The 16,455-nt window shown below is 45.4% G+C and overlaps 1 protein-coding gene across 1 annotated transcript; it reads left to right on the top strand.

Moving 5' to 3' along the window:
• The first annotated feature begins 800 nt into the window (after positions 1 to 800).
• On the top strand, positions 801 to 16,092 carry LOC132387761 (zinc finger protein 850-like). Its single transcript, XM_059960123.1, has 3 exons — positions 801 to 2,617; position 2,917; positions 15,297 to 16,092. The coding sequence occupies exons 1-3, from the start codon at positions 1,058 to 1,060 to the stop codon at positions 15,947 to 15,949; spliced, it is 2,214 nt and encodes a 737-aa protein (XP_059816106.1). The 5' UTR covers positions 801 to 1,057; the 3' UTR covers positions 15,950 to 16,092.
• Positions 16,093 to 16,455: the final 363 nt, after the last annotated feature.

Here is a 16,455-nt window from a genome sequence, read left to right as displayed (position 1 = left end):
TGTGGAATGAGCAGACAGCGCAAGAAGTGCATGCAAGCTCAATTTCAACATTTCAGAGGTTCATGTAGGTACCTGGATGGTAGGGGTATGGGAGTGGGCAGATTAAATAGTTCAGCACAGACTAGATGGCCCAAAGGGCCTGTTTCTGTGTTGTAATTTTCTACAAGAATGTGAAATATTACAAAAATTCACTCTGTATTTTTAACAGCTGTGGAGACCAACCATTCACCTCAACAGGAATTTTTTATATGGCGTTAAAACTGTGGCACTTAAAGTTAATAATACATAAAAAAAATCCCAGATGCACATCAAGAAAGACTATTTGTGTGAGACTGTTTCAGTTACTGTGGGGCCAGGCACCCATGCAGCTTAGCAGGAACAGAGAATAATACCAATGGAGAGAGTCCAACTCAGCCAAGGTACAAATTGGAGATGGCAGAAATGCCCTATTCTTATAGAAACAGGAACAGCATTAGGGAATTGATGGTCATTCCAGACTGTGCCCAGTCAGGAGATGATTTATCTGTCCAACCTGGGTATAACCTCACTGTATCAGTGTGATTCCAGATCAAACCTTGGCAACTCAAGTAATCACATCTGAAATGTTGTCCTAAACCCATTGATGGATTTTGTAAATCTTTTACAGGTTAAAAATGAGAAGGAATTTATCTCCAGGAAGCTCAAACATGGCACACCAGTTTTGTTGTCTCTGTCCAGATATTTAAGAAGTGGGGCGAGGGATTCAATCGACCATCCTTCCTGCTCAGACTGTGGGGAGGGATTCACTCAGTCATCCTTCCTGCTCAACTGTGGGGAGGGATTCACTCCGTCATCTGACCAACTGGCACGCCCGTCATTTTACACAGGAGAGAGGCCGTTCACCTGCTCAGAAGGTACATCAGCACATTCACACTGGGCAAGGCCATTCACCTGTACTGTGTGTGAGAAAGGATTCAGTCAGTCTTCCCACCTGTGGACACACCAGTCAGATCACTCTGGGCAAAGGCTGGTGATCTGCTGAATATCTGGGAAAGGATTCACTCAGTCATCTGACCTAATGGCACACCAGTGTGTTCACACTGGGCTGAGGCCGTTCACCTGCTCACAATGTGGGAAGGGATTCACTCAGTCATCCCACCTGCACAGTCACAAGCGAGTTCACACTGGGGAGAAGCCATTCACCTGCTCAGAATGTGGGAAGGGATTCACTCAGTCATCCACACTACAGAGTCATCAGCGAGTTCACACTGGAGAGAGGCCTTTCACCTGCTCAGAGTGTGGGAAGGGATTCACTCGGTCATCCCAACTACTGGCACACCAGCAAGTTCACACTGGGGAGTGGCCTTTCACCTGCTCAGAATGTGGGAAAGGATTCACTAAATCATCCAGCTTACTGGTACATCAGCGAGTTCACACAGGGGAGAAGCCGTTCAGCTGCTCAGTGTGTGGGAAGAGATTCACTCAGTCATCCCACCTACTGAGTCACCAGCGAGTTCACACTGGGGAGAGGCCGTTCACCTGCTCAGACTGTGGTAAGAGATTCACTCAGTCTTCCACCCTACAGAGTCATCAACGAGTTCACACTGGGGAGAGGCCGTTCACTTGCTCAGAATGTGGGAAGAGAGTCACTGATTCATCTGCCCTACAGAGACATCAGCGAGATCATACTGGGGAGAAGCCGTTCACCTGCGCAGAATGTGGGAAGAGATTCACTGATTCATCCACCCTACAGAAGCATCAACGAGCTCATACTGGGGAGAAGCCGTTCACCTGCTCAGAATGTGGGAAGAGATTCACTCAATTATCCAATCTACAGAGACATCATCGAGTTCACACTGGGGAGAAGCCGTTCACCTGCTCAGTCTGTGGGAAGAGATTCACTGATCCATCCACCCTACTGAGTCATCAGCGAGTTCACACTGGGGAGAAGCCATTCACCTGCTCAGAATGTGGGAAGAGATTCACTCGGTCATCCTACCTACAGAGTCATCAACAAGTTCACACTGGAGAGAAGCCGTTCACCTGCACAGAATGTGGGAAGAAATTCACTTGGTCATCCACACTACAGAGTCACCAGCGATTTCACACCGGGGAGAAGTCGTTCATCTGCTCAGACTGTGGGAAGGGATTCACTGACTCTTCCACCCTACAGAGACATCAGCGAGTTCACACTGGGGAGAAGCCATTCACCTGCTCAGAATGTGGGAAGGGATTCACTCAGTCATCCCACCTACTGGAACACAAGTTAGTTCACACTGGGGAGAAGCCGTTCACCTGCGCAGAATGTGGGAAGAGATTCGCTCACTCATCCAACCTACATAGTCATCAGCGAGTTCACACTGGGGAGAAGCCATTCACCTGCTCAGTATGTGGGAAGAGATTCACACACTCTTCCACCCTTCAGAGACATCAGCGAGTTCACACTGGGGAGAAGCCATTCACTTGCTCAGAATGTGGGAAGGCATTCACTCAGTCATCCCACCTACTGGCGCACCAGTCAGTTCACACTGGGGAGAGGCTGTTCACCTGCTCAGACTGTGGGAAGGGATTCACTCAGTCATCCAACCTACAGAGACATCACCAAGTTCACACTGGGGAGAAGCCGTTCACCTGCTCAGTCTGTGGGAAAGGATTCACTCGGTTATCCCAACTACTGGAACAAAAGTCAGTTCATAGTGGGGAGTGGCCATTGTTATGAATCCCTAGGTTTCGTTTGATATGGACTGTCATTTTAAGAGAGATTAAGAAGGTGAATCAGTCTGACTTGCAGCTTGTTTACATTGCTCGCAGCTTGTTTTGTTTTAACCGAGGACACAGACACTCAGAGTCAGATGGAGACGGATGAAAAATGGAAGGATTGAAACCAGGGAACTAGTGGCCAAAGGTCACTGTTTAGAACTTTCCTGTGCCCACAAGGGTGGGTTAATTATCCATTCACTGTACATTGAATGTGTGGTTGTCACCTTGTTTGATCCATAGACGTGTATCTGATTTGAGGTATCCTGTGAAGTCCACTTATGTGTTAACCCTTGCCTGGGTGTGACGTGGTCATTCATTTGAAGATGATACCCCTCATGACAAGTCACTTTCGGTGATAATTCGTATGTAGATTTGTAAAGATGACGGATAAAATCTACAGCAACTGGTCTCTCATTTTACCACTGTGGAACCTGTAGAACAGACAGACAGACAGACGTACTTTATTGATCCTGAGGGAAATTGAGTTTCATTTCAGCCGCACCAACCAAGAATAGTGTAGAAATATAGCAATATAAAACCATCAATAATTAAATAATAATAAGTTAATCTTTGCATGTGGAAATAATTCCAGGACCAGCCTATTGGCTCAGGATGTCTGGCACTACGAGGGAAGATTAGAAAAGTTTGATGGCCACAGGCAGGAATGACTTCCTGTGACGCTCAGTGTTACATCTCGGTGGAATGAGTCTCTGGCTGAATGTACTCCTGTGCATAACCAGTACATTATGGAGCAGATGGGAGTCATTGTCCAAGATAGCATGCAACTTGGACAGCATTCTCTTTTCAGACACCGCCAGAGAGCGCAGTTCAACCCCCGGAACATCACTGGCATTACGAATGAGTTTGTTGATTCTGTTGGTGTCTGCTACCCTCAACCTTCTTCCCCAGCACACAACAACAAACATGATAACACTGGTCACCACAGCCTCGTAGAACATACTCACCATCGTCTGGTAGATGTCAAAGGACCTCAGTCACCTCAGGAAATAGAGTCGGCTCTGACCCTTCTTGTAAACAGCCTGTGTGTTCTTTGAGCAGTCCTGTTTATTGTCAATTCGTATCCCCAGGTATTTGTAATCTTCCACCATGTCCACACTGACCCCTTGGGTGGAAACAGGGGTCACCAGTGCCTTAACCCTCCTCAGGTCCACCACCAGCTCCTTAGTCTTTTTCACAGTAAGCTGCAGATGATTCTGCTCGTACCATGTGACAAAGATTTCCACCATAGCTCTGTACTCAGCCTCATCTCCATTGCTGTTCGACATAACTGCCTTCTCTCGACATTTACCCTGAATTACAAATATCTCTCTCATCACCTGTTTTGTGGATGAACTGAACATTCATACTTTACCACCTGCAGACTCCAAGCCTTGTTTTCCCCGAGCTCTATAGTTTGGGAGTTATATTTACACACATATATACACATAACACTGTTAATTTTCATTTAATTTGCTTAAGTTACTATAGTATAAATGGATACTAATAAGCATTGTGGTTTTCACATCAAAAACAGACTCCAGTAGTAGTCTGTTGCTGCTGGTTCGTTTCTGAAGCGTTAAGGTTCGTAACAAAATGGGGCCTGCTTCTGGGATATGATCAAATTTGAGGATTGATTAATTATCAATTTCATTGGGGAAATCTCTTTTGATTTATTTCTGTTTGGAAAATTTGCAGCAATGGATGTTGATCGATGTCAGGAAGCGCCAACCTCTGTGGCATTAGAGGACGCCAGAAGTGTTGAGTTGTTGAGTATTGCTGAAAGGTTAAAACTTGCTAAGGTGAAATTGACAATGAGGAGATGCAGAGGATACCAGCTGAACATTATGTATCTGAGGGTGTGTTTAAAGTGGAGGAGTTGGAGGTGTTTCCTGAAAGTGAACCTCGTGAGCTTGAGCTCCAGTACAAGTGAGAAAAATTAAAGATGGAGGCTGCGGAAAGGCAGAGGCAGTTTGAGGCTACAGAAGCAGAAAAACAGACAGAAAATTGTCTCATAAAGTGTAATAAAGGGAAAGGCTTAGCATGCCTATACTGCTTTGCCAGTTGATGAAGCAGCTGATTTTTTATACTGCACCAATCATCGCCACTGGGCTATAAACGTGCAAGAGCAGTGTGTGGTTCATTGCTTTGCTCAAAAACACTCACACTGCCTCGGCTGAGGCTCGAAAACATGACCTTCAGATCACTAGTTCAACACCCTAACCAGCTGGCCACGCACCACACATTATGACCTACTGAAGCAGGCTGTGCTCAAAACTTATGAGTTGGTCCCAGAAGCATAAAGGCAAAAGTTTCAAAATTTGAAGAAACCTGCGAAACAGACTTATATGAAATTTGCTTATGAGTAATTTGTGTGTATTGCCCGCTGGTGCACATATAAAAATGTAAATGATGATTTTAACAGCTTGAACGAGTTGGTTTTAACTGAAGAATCCAAAAAGTGTGTCCCTGATGACATAAAGATGTATTTAGATGGAAATGATGCTGCCACTATGCAGGAGTCTGCTAGATTAGCAGATCAGTTTGCTTTAACTCAAAAGGTTATGGTTACCCTGAGTAAGAGTTTCGAAAAGAGTAGCAGGGATAACCAGGGTAAACCAGAAATTAATGCTGGGATTTGTCACAGTTGTCAAGTTTTGGCTAAACCTCATCAGGTCACCCCAGTGGCCCCACTCCGACCTATACCTGCATTCTGTGAACCCTTTTCTAAAGTTATAGAGAATTATGTTGGCCCATTGCCAAAGCCTAAAGCTGGCCATCAGTATCTGCTAACTATTATGTGTACTGCGTCCAGATTCCCAGAGGCAATACCTCTCAGAAATATTAAAGCTAAAACTGTGGCGAAGGCTCTTACTGAGTTTTTTTTTACTTTATTCGATTTGCCTCAAGAAATCCCGTCTGATCAAGGAAGTAATTTTACATCTGGGTTATTCCAGCAGGTAGTTTCTGAACTGGGAGCAAAACAAATTACATCATTTACATACCATCCGGAATCACAAGGGGCTTCAGAAAGATTTCACTCTACCCACAAAACAATGATTAAGACATACTGTGTTGAAAATGGAAACGACGAGGATGAAGGAATACATTTGCTTTTGTTCGCAGTAAGAGAGTCGGTTCAGGAATCATTGGGCTTTACTCCATTTGAACTCGTATTTGGACGCAGAGTGAGGTGACCTTTGACCTTGTAAAAGGAGCGGTGGATTGGTGGGGATTTACATGTTAACTTGTTAGACTATGTTTTAAATTTCAAAAATAAACTACACCAATTCTGTGGTCTAGCGAGACAAAACTTAAAGATTTCTCAAAACAAAATGAAGTGTTGGTTTGATAAGCAGGGTTCTGAAAGAAAATACCAGGTGTGAGATAAGGTGCTTGCCTTATGTTGACGAATCCACTTCAGGTGAAATTCAATAGACCGTATGAAATAGTCACTCAATTTAATGATGTGAATTATGTTATTACAACACACAACCTACGTAAACTAACACACCTGGCACACATAAATATGATAAAGCCTTGTTTTGACAATCAGGCACCATCTGTGAGAGTTGTTGTCAAAACATATGAATCTGGCAACCCTGAGCTTGAAACAATTGACTCGTCTGAGACTTTTCACAAGCCAAACGTGGTCCCAGTTAGGATAATGAACTCCGCTGTTCCAGAAAACATTGATAACAAGTCGGCTCATCTGCAGCCAAAGCAACAACAACAGCTGAAGGAATTAATTCTGAAGTTTAAAGATTTCTTTCCCGATGTTCGCAAGCAAACCACGGTCTCATTACGTGATGCAGATACTGGTCAAGCCAAACCGATTAAACAACACCCATATCGCATGAACGTAGAGAATGTAAATTGGCTGAGCAATTGTTGTAAGCGTGGAAACAGATTCAGGGGCACAGATTATGGGAAGGTAAATGAAGTAACAAAAACAGATGTCTATCCTATCGCTAGGATAGATGATTGCATCGATAAAGTTGGAATAGCTAATTTCTTACAAAGATTGATCTGCTGACAGGGTATTGGTGTGTTCCATTGACGGACAGACATAGAGAAAGTTCTGCCTTTGCGACACCATCTAGGTTGTATGAATACAATGTTTTGCCTTTTGGAAAGAAAAATGCTCCAGGAACATCCCAGAGAATGATTAATTTTGAAATTCGAGGGTTAGAACACACAGATGCCTATGTTGATGACTTAGTCACAGGGAGTGACACTTGGGAAGAGTATATCTCTGATTTGTAAGAAGGCTCTTAGAAGGTTTCTGGGAATGGATGGATGTTATCGTAAGTTCTGTAAGAACTTTGCTGCTCTCGCTCTTCCTCTGACTAATCTCCTGAAGATGGGTGAAAAGTTTGTTTGGACCGAACCTTGTCAGGAGGCATTTGATCGATTGAAAGATATTATTTGAGATTAGGCTAATCAATGTAGTATTCTCAGCAAATTTAATTAGCAGATTGGAGCTGTGGGTGGCAACACAAGTCATGGGTGCACAGAGAGTAAAGGAGAGGGCCAAAGTGACAACCCTGTGGGTTATGTGTGCTGAGGGTCAGAGAGACAGAGGAGATGGAGCCCACTCTTACCACCTGCTAGTGATCTGACAGGAAGTCCAGGATCCAGCTACACAAGGCAGGGTGAAGGCCGAGGTCTCTGAGCTCCTTGTCGATACTTCATGCCTTTGTATGGCTACTGCTCTGCCCATGACTGCAAGGAACTGCAGAGAACTTTGGAGAGCAGAGAACATCAGAGAAACAAGCCTCCACTCCATGGACTCTCCCTACACTTCCCCTCCCTCGGAAAAACAGGCCATGTACATAAAGAAGCTCATAACCTGGACATTCTCGCTGCAAACCCGCTCCCACATTGGCGGAGAGATACAAAAGCCTTAAAGTGCGTAACACCAGGCTGAAGGATGGCTTCCTGTCTGCAGTTATAAGCCAAATGAATGATAAAATGGACTCGGCCTCACAATGTAACTCGACGTGACCCTGCACCATATGTCTATCTGCACTGCACTTTCTCTGCAGCCATAATACTTTGTTACAGTTATTTTTTTGTTGTCTATGAGCTCAATGTACTGTTGTAATGTATCGATCTGTGTGGATGGTACATCAGGCAAGATTTTCACTGTAGCTCAGTACGTGATGATAATAAACAAATACACCACTTTAATTGTGTGGAAATATTAGACAGACTGAGCTTCTGCTCCGGAACCACAGAAGGAAACTGACCAGTTGTCATTTCTGTGGAAAGCAAATATATGGAAAATGCTTCAATCTCACATTACGATCTGCAGTAACTGGGATCAGGTGACCGGCGGTGGGTCTCCCATATCAATATCAGAATCAAGTTTAATAGCACCAGCATATGCCATGAAATTCGTTGTCTCTGCGGTATCAGTAGAACCTAATTAACAAAAGATCTTAACAATTGTGACTTAAAGTAAGTATATATATATAGTTCAAAAATATTTAAAAAATGTAATAAGCTATTCTAATTGTGTAAATGTAATAATCTAATTTAATTGTGTGGAGCTATTTGATCCGGATCTCACTGCGTTCTCTGAAAGGGACAAAGGTGAAGCTACATGTACACGTCGAGCAGTGACCCGCAAATGCTGCAGATCTGCAGAAAAACGTGAACAGGAAACGGGATCAGGTGACGGGTGGAGGGTCTCCCTCCTGAACTGGTGACTCTGCTCCTCGGCCCTAACATGCTGCCCGACCCATCCGCCGCATTCCCCACATTATTCCATATTTACACCAGATACATGTCTACTTTTCCACACCATATCTACCCCGATCCCTTTCCCTCCACCTCCAGGTCACAGAGCCACTGGCTCGATTCCCATCCCCTTTTTCAGAGACTGGGATCACTGGTTCAACCGGTAATGATGTTCTGCATTTCAATGTGTTCACCTCTCAGTCCTCGATTCTCTAAATGACATTTAGAGTTACCACATTTGATCTTTCTTCAGGTTATGACCCCACCTCTCCAGGGATCAGTCAAGTGAATCTTCATTGCACTCTCTATAACAAATACTCTCTAACCTCATTGTTTATGGAATTATTTTCCATCTTCTGCAGCTCCGTGTTGCCCCAACCAGCGTTATTTAGGAATTCCTGCTTTGATAATAAATTAACCTTTGAACCATCCACTCCCAGCGGGACTTCCCGGTGTCCAAACATTTCAATTCCGATTCCCATTCCCGTTCCGACGTGTCATCCCATCCCTTGCCAAGATGAGGCCACCCTCAGGATGCATGATCAGCAACTTGTATTCCGTCTGGGTGCCCCCACCCACCCTGATGGCAGGAATATCGATTTCCCCTTCCGGTGAACAAATTTACCTCATACCCCTCCGTCCCACTCCCTCTCATCCCCTCTGTCTTTGTACGTCCTCTCACCTGCTTATCACTTCACTCTGGGTCCACTGCTCCATCCCTTTCTCAATATATTGAAGTGTACCTGTGAGTGTCGATACACAAAATATCCTCACACGTCTGGTGTTACATGGTTCGACCTTCATACATCCAGTTTAGTGTTTAAATATATAAAAAGTTAAAGAAGCTAGAATCTTTACATAAATTATTATCGCAACTATACGAATAGAAAATATTGTATTTTGGAAGTGACAAATGTTAATGGGAGGAGAGCTACCATTTGGGAGGTTTGGAAATGCATTTCATCTCGTTCATTGCCTCACTAAGTTACTCTTTTTCCTATCAACACAAAGAGAAAAAGAGCCTCTTTTCAATCAACTACAGTTGGTGGAGCGAGGCCAAGGAGTTAATCAGCTACTAATGATATGAAATGACGTAAAACTAGCTTGTAGCCTAGAATTTTTTTTCCATTTGGCTTCCAAAACAAAACTAAATTTATCCAGGTGTAGAAGAGGATTTTGGATGATTAGCTTGTGTATTTTTCTTTCATTATTTTCGACTCTTAAACATGGGTTTCGATGTTCATTCCGTGCTTAATATAGCTCCTTCCTGGAATCCAATGGTATCCTTTGGAAAAAGCGGAAAAATGCTTGCATTTGTGTACAGGTATTTCCCAACTTCCTTGGACAACGGGACGAGCGAGAAGGAATTTCACAAATACCTAAATAAAAAACAGTCACAGCTCCAGGATTTCACCAAAAACAATCAAATATCCTAATGTTATTAGTGGTATTTCTCCCCACCAGCCAACACCCCCGCTTCTGTAAAATTCGCTCTATTTAATATGCGGTGTTGTTAAATTCCGCGCTTGTTTATATTGACTTTTTTACAGAGGTGTCAGAGCGGCGCTGCTGTGAGCTCTGGTAGCACTGCACCCCTGAATGTATGAGATAGTACAGTGTTAAATGCAAAACCCTGAGCAGTGTCGATGGTCAGAGGGATCTTAGACTCCAAGTTCATCGCTCCCTGAGAGAGACTGCACAGATTGATCGGGTGGTTAAGAAGGCAAATGGGATGGTTGTCTTTATTAGTTGAAGCACTGAGTTCAAAAGTCATGAAGTTGTGTTGCAGCTTTGTAAAACTTGTTAGCTCACATCTGGAGTGTTTCATACTGTTCTGGTCGCCCCCATTCTCGGAAGGATGTCCGGGCTTTGGAGAGGGCGCAGAAGAGGTTTACCAGGATACTCCCTGGATTAGAGGGCATGAGCTAATTCAAGAGGCTGGACAAACTTGTGTTGTTTTCTCCAGGCTGGGGTGAGACTGGATGGACGTTTACAAGATTACGAGAGGAATAGGTAGAGTGGACAGAGGGTATGTTTTTTCCTGGGGGTTTGAAATGTCTGACACATTTAAGGTGAGAGGAGATGTGAGGGGCAAGTTTGTTTATTTCCACAGAGTGCTGGGAAGCTGGAAACTATGCCTGGGATGTTAGACCCCACCAGTCACGTGATCCCATTTGCCCCTCCCATTTAACCATAGATGTAACAATCTCTTTGTGCATGTTCACAATCTCCAGGTGGGTGGTCACGCATCCTCCATGTCGTGCTGGGGAAATCTGATGTTGGCCACTGAGTCCCGTTAACTTCCCCCCAACTGGCCTCGTTTCCTGAGGCTCCTCACATTTGACCTGGAGCTTTATGGCTGTTGTGTCTTCTCCCGGACTGGGGTGGGTGAGAAAGGAGAACGTCCCAGGTTGTGGGGATCTTTGATTTCACTGCCTGCTTTACCGAGAGACTGGGAAGTCTCGGGGTGAGAATGTTTCCTGTGATGTGCTGATCTGGACACAAGGACACACATGCAACCTCTGCCAAGGCTCGAACTAGCAACCTTCAGATCTCTAGATGAACACCTTAACCACTTGGCCACGCGCCAACACATGTGATAGTAGAACACAAAAGAAAGCACAATGTTTCCCTTTAAATTATCCTGGTACCAATTTGTTTGTTATTCCTGGAAATGTGTTCAGTACAGTTGTTGCTAACAAGGTGTACATAAGTAATCTCAGGAATGATCGGCTTTATGTATGAGGACCTGTGCTCAATGGAGTTCAGAGGGATGGTGGGGGTGGTGGAGGGATGTATGGTTAAGTAAACCGACTGAATGCTGAAAAGCCTGGATACAGTGGACATGGAGTGGATGTTTCCATTAGACAGCGAGTCTGTGATCTGACAGCACTGTCTCAGAGTAAAGATGCTTCTCTTTAAAACTGAGATGAGAGAAAAGAAATTGGCCTTAAGGTGTCTCATCTGTGGAATTTGTTGCCACAGAGGTTGGTTGAGGCTCCAATTTGGATATATTTGTGACAGATTAATATATTCATGATTGCTGAGTAGCTTCAGGTTTACAGGAGGAAGGCAGGAATATGGTGTTGGAATAAAAATCAGCCGTGGTTGAATGATGGGCAGACCAGATGTATCGAATCACCTAATTCTGTCTTATTTCTTACCATGACTGAATGATGGCTCCTTCTTATCCCATATCGTTCTGTGAGATGTGAGGGGCAATAAAAGATTGTTCACTGAGATCTTTAAATCTGCCTTCAGTGTTTAAATTTCAGTGAGTTTTGTTCTTAGTAACATTAAGCAGAAATGTTTAGTTCTCCTTTTCATTATTAATGTGCTTCATTGTCTCTCTGGTTAAAGTTAGACCTGTGGTGAGAGATTTATTGGAAGAAAAACCCCAACTGGAGGCAAACCACGACTGAAGTCGAGGGAACAACAACAAGTGAACCAGTCCGAGGACCGAGAGCACCGACTGGAAAGAAACCAATCTGACTCGGAGATTCCAGTGATTCAGTCAGGAGAATGTTTGGTGAGTGTCGTTTACTCAAACACTGGTCCTTTAGACATCACATACCTGTACAAAGGAAGGTAGGTAATAGTGGGGAGGGAGACTGAATGTGCCCAGAAGAACCAGTTATGCCTCTGTCAGACCCAGTTGCAATCACTCCAGGTCTGGTAATGTGCTTCCAGCAGCCCAGCCCTTTGAAACCACTCCCATTCCGTCACAGTGGTCACTCAGTTCAAGATCTTGCATCGTCTGATGTAGCTTTTGGTCAGTTCTGAGTGGGGAGAGGGAAAGAGAGGGGAGTGTTTATACTGACTGTCTTTCAAAAACATTAATTGTTTGAACTTGCTGCAATCTCTCTCCCCATACCCTGTACTTTCTCAACCAAATTATTGACATAGATGACAAGTAGCAATGGGCATAACCTCAGGGAACGTCACTAAGCACGGGACTCGAGTCTAAGAAACAGTCTCTCACCATCACCCTCTGATTCCTACCACCCAGCCATTCCCAGGCTCTGGGGCTCTGTAACAAACTCAATGTTAACTGGAAGATTAGTCAGTGATTAAGATGATGAGAGAATTGTGGCCTCCTGAAAGGACATGCGAGCTGAGCTGTCTGATTCATTGGACCAGATCCACCCTCGTTGACAACGTAATTTACCCCTTGCCCATCCACCCACGTCTTATCACCCACAGTACCCCAACCACCCTCCGTCCCGCCAGTGGCCCCACACCCTTCTGACCATTCATCCCACACCGACACATAGACAGGCCCCCTTCACCCACGTCCACCCTCCCAGCTTGGGGAACCACAACAAACTGATCCCGCAATCACGACACAGTGCAAAACTAACACCAGGGATGCAAGACTGGAGTGCCCCGGAGCCTCCAGCTGTCCGGCTCGGTCCCGGCCCTTTGCCACTTGCAACCGGCCCTGGATTTACACAAACCCGAGATTAACCCCTTCCTCACCGCCACCTGAACAGGAGAAACACCCGCATCAGCTGGGGTTGAGCTGCAGTTGGTTCCCGTATGTGTTAAAGCTCCCCGCTGTCGGATATGGAGACCAGAATCGTACGCAGTAAAACCATATAACAATTACAGCATGGAAACAGGCTGTCTCGGCCCTTCTAGCCTGTGCTGAACGCTTACTCTCACCTCATTCCACTTACCTGCACTCACCCCATAACCCTCCATTCCTTTCCTGTACATATACCTATACATTTTTTTTTAAATGACAAAATCGAACCTGTCTCTACCAGTTCCACTGGAAGCTCGTTCCACACAGTTACCACTCTCTGAGTAAAGAAGTTACCCCTCGTGTTGCCCCCTAAACTTTTGCCCCTTAACTCTCAACTCATGTCCTCTTATTTGAATCTCCCCTACTCTCAATGGAAAAAAACCTGTCCACCTCAACTCTGTCTATCCCCTCAAAATTTTAAATACCTCTATCAAGTCCCGCCTCAAACTCCTATGCTCCAAATAATGAAGACCTAACTTGTTCAACCTTTCTCTGTAACTTGGATGCTGAACCCAGGCAACATTCTGGTAATTCTCCTCTGTACTCTATTGACACCTTTCCTATAATTTGTTGACCAGAACTGTATACAAAACTCCAAAATCTGGCCTCGCTAATGCCTCCTACAATTTTAACATCACATCCCAACTCCAATACTCAATGCTCTGATTTATAAAGGCCAGCATACCAAAAGCTTTCTTCACCACATGAGATTCCACCTTCAGGGAAATATGCACCATTATTCCTAGATTTCCTCACACTGTCTACAAGCTTTCTCTACTTGTGAACTAACCTCTTCTCTCCTAGTCTCTTCAATTTGATTCCCACCCCCCAACCATTCTAGTTTAAAGTCTCCCCAGTAGCCTTCACAGATCTCCCGCCAGGATATTGGTCCCCCTAGGTTTCAAGTGTAACCCATCATTTTTGTACAGATTACTCTTGCTCCAAAAGAGGTCCCAAATGATCAAGAAACTTGAATCCCTGCCCCCTGCTCCAATCTTTCAGCCACGCATTTATCCTCCACCTCATTCCATTATTACTGTCACTGCCGCGTGGCACAGTCAGCAATCCCGAGATTACTCCAGCCCTCCCTTCTTGCTCCCTCTCTCCCTCACTCTCAATTCCCCCTCACCCCTTCCTTGTCATCACAAGGATGTTGCCAGGTCTGGAGGACTTGGGTTACAAGGAGAGATTGAACAGGCCAGGACTTTATTCCTTGGAATGTGGAAGATTGAGGGGAGATTTGATGGAGGTATACTACAATTATGAGGGTTAGAGATAGGGTAAAAGCAAGCTGGCTTTTACCACTGAGATGGGGTGTGACGATAACCAGCGGCCGTGGGTTAAGGGTGAAAGGTGAAACGTTCAGGGGAACATGAGGGGAACTTCTGCCGGGTGAGTTTCCAAAGAGATCACCAGCTCGTAACCCAGCACGGATGGAAAGCGTGCAGGAGAGCCGGCTGGATTCGAACTCAGGACCTTTCGTCCCGAAGTCTGGCATGATGCTACTATGCCACCAGCCAGGCCAGGAGATATTGACATGGCATTGAAACTGTGGCACTGTATATTAACATTACATAAAGGAAAACCCTAGCTACACGTCAACAAATGCTATTTACGTGAGAGGGTTTCTGTTACTGTGGGGCCAGACACCCTTTCAGCTCAGTGGGAAGAGGGACTAATTCAAATGGACAGAGTCAAACAGAGCCAAGTCACAGATTGGAGATGGCATAAGTGCCCCATTCTTATAGAGCATCAGAGAGTTTGAGGGTCGTTCCAGATACCAGCACTGTGCCCAGTTAGAAGGTGATTTCACTCTCCAATGTGTTGAACTTCACTGTAACAGTCTGATGTCAGATCGCACCTTAGCAACTCAAGTGATCTCATCTCAAATGTTGTCCTTCACCCACTGATGGATTTTTAACTCTTTTCACAGGTTAAAATCGACAAGGAATTTGTCTATGGGAATTCAAACACAACACACCAGTTGTGCTGTCTCTGTCTAGATATTTAAGCAGCAAGGGATTCAATCCGCCACCCTTCCTGCTCAGACTGTGGGAATGGATTCACTCAGTCATCTCAACTGAAACTGCATACTGGGCAAGGCCATTCATCTATTCTGTGTGCGGGAAGGGGTTCAGTCGGTCTTCCCACCTGTGGACACACCAGGCAGTTCACACTGGGCAGAGGATGGTCATCTGCTGAATTTGTGGGGAAGGATTCACTCGGTCATCTGGCCTAATGGCTCACCAGGGAGTTCACACCGGGCAGCGGCTGTTCGCCTGCTCAGACTGTGGGAAGGGATTCACTTGCTCATCTAAACTGAAGGTACATCAGCGTGTTCACACTGGTGAGAGGCCGTTCACCTGCTCCGACTGTGGGAAGGGATTCACTTGCTCATCCACACTAAAGGCACACCAGCGAGTACACACAGGGGTGTGGCCATTCACCTGCTCTGAATGTGGGAAGGGATTCAGTCAGTCATCTGATCTACAAAAACACCAGCGAGTTCATACTGGGGAGAGGCCGTTCATCTGCTCGGACTGTGGGAAGGGATTCAGTCATTCATCCACCCTACACAGTCACCAACGAGTTCACACTGGGGAGAGGCCATTCACCTGCTCAGAATGTGGGAAAGGATTCAGTCATTCATCCACCTTACAGAGACACCAGCGAGTTCACACTGGGGAGAAGCCATTCACCTGCTCAGAATGTGGGAGGGGATTCACTCAGTCATCTGATCTACAAAACCACAAGCGAGTTCACACTGGGGAGCGGCCATTCACCTGCTCAGTCTGTGGGAAGGGATTCACACAGTCGTCCAAACTATTGGCACACCAGTCAGTTCACACTGGGGAGCGGCCGTTCACCTGCTCAGACTGTGGGAAAGGATTCACGCTGTCATCTAATCTACTGAGACACCAGCGAGTTCACACTGGGTAGAGGCCGATCACCTGCTCAGTCTTTGGCAAGAGATTCTCTCGGCCATCTCCACCAAATGTGCATGATTGTCAAGTCAAACTTGAGTTTCAGGAAGGTATCAAGGAAGAGCAAGAATTCACTCGCAGAGAGGACGGAACCTTCTGCCTGAGGACGGTTTCTGCCCAGAACATTTGGGCGGACCCCGCAGCGTCACAGTGGCAGTCCGAGAGCAGCGTCACATCCCGCGGTAAGATGCCGAACTTTAAATAATTGTTGAGACTGTTTCAGGGAGAGGAGCACTGCTGTCACTACGTTTGGGTGAACTCCGCCATCGGGATCATCGCATGCAGGCACTTCTTGAAAACGGCGCAAGGCTTAAGAAGAGCTCGCGGACCTTCAAGAGGGTTCACCCAGTTTGGAATCATAACGATCCAGTAGAGAAACGGAGGTGCCGGTCCGAAATCGTCTCCGAAGTTCGACAGGCAGCCAGTTTTTCACCTGATCCTAATGCTAATGCTACTGCCACT

This window comes from Hypanus sabinus, unplaced genomic scaffold, assembly GCF_030144855.1.
Source record: "Hypanus sabinus isolate sHypSab1 unplaced genomic scaffold, sHypSab1.hap1 scaffold_219, whole genome shotgun sequence".
Classification (NCBI taxonomy): domain Eukaryota; kingdom Metazoa; phylum Chordata; class Chondrichthyes; order Myliobatiformes; family Dasyatidae; genus Hypanus; species Hypanus sabinus.
Note: the sequence above shows the minus strand (reverse complement) of the source record. Positions and strands in the feature narration are given on the sequence as shown.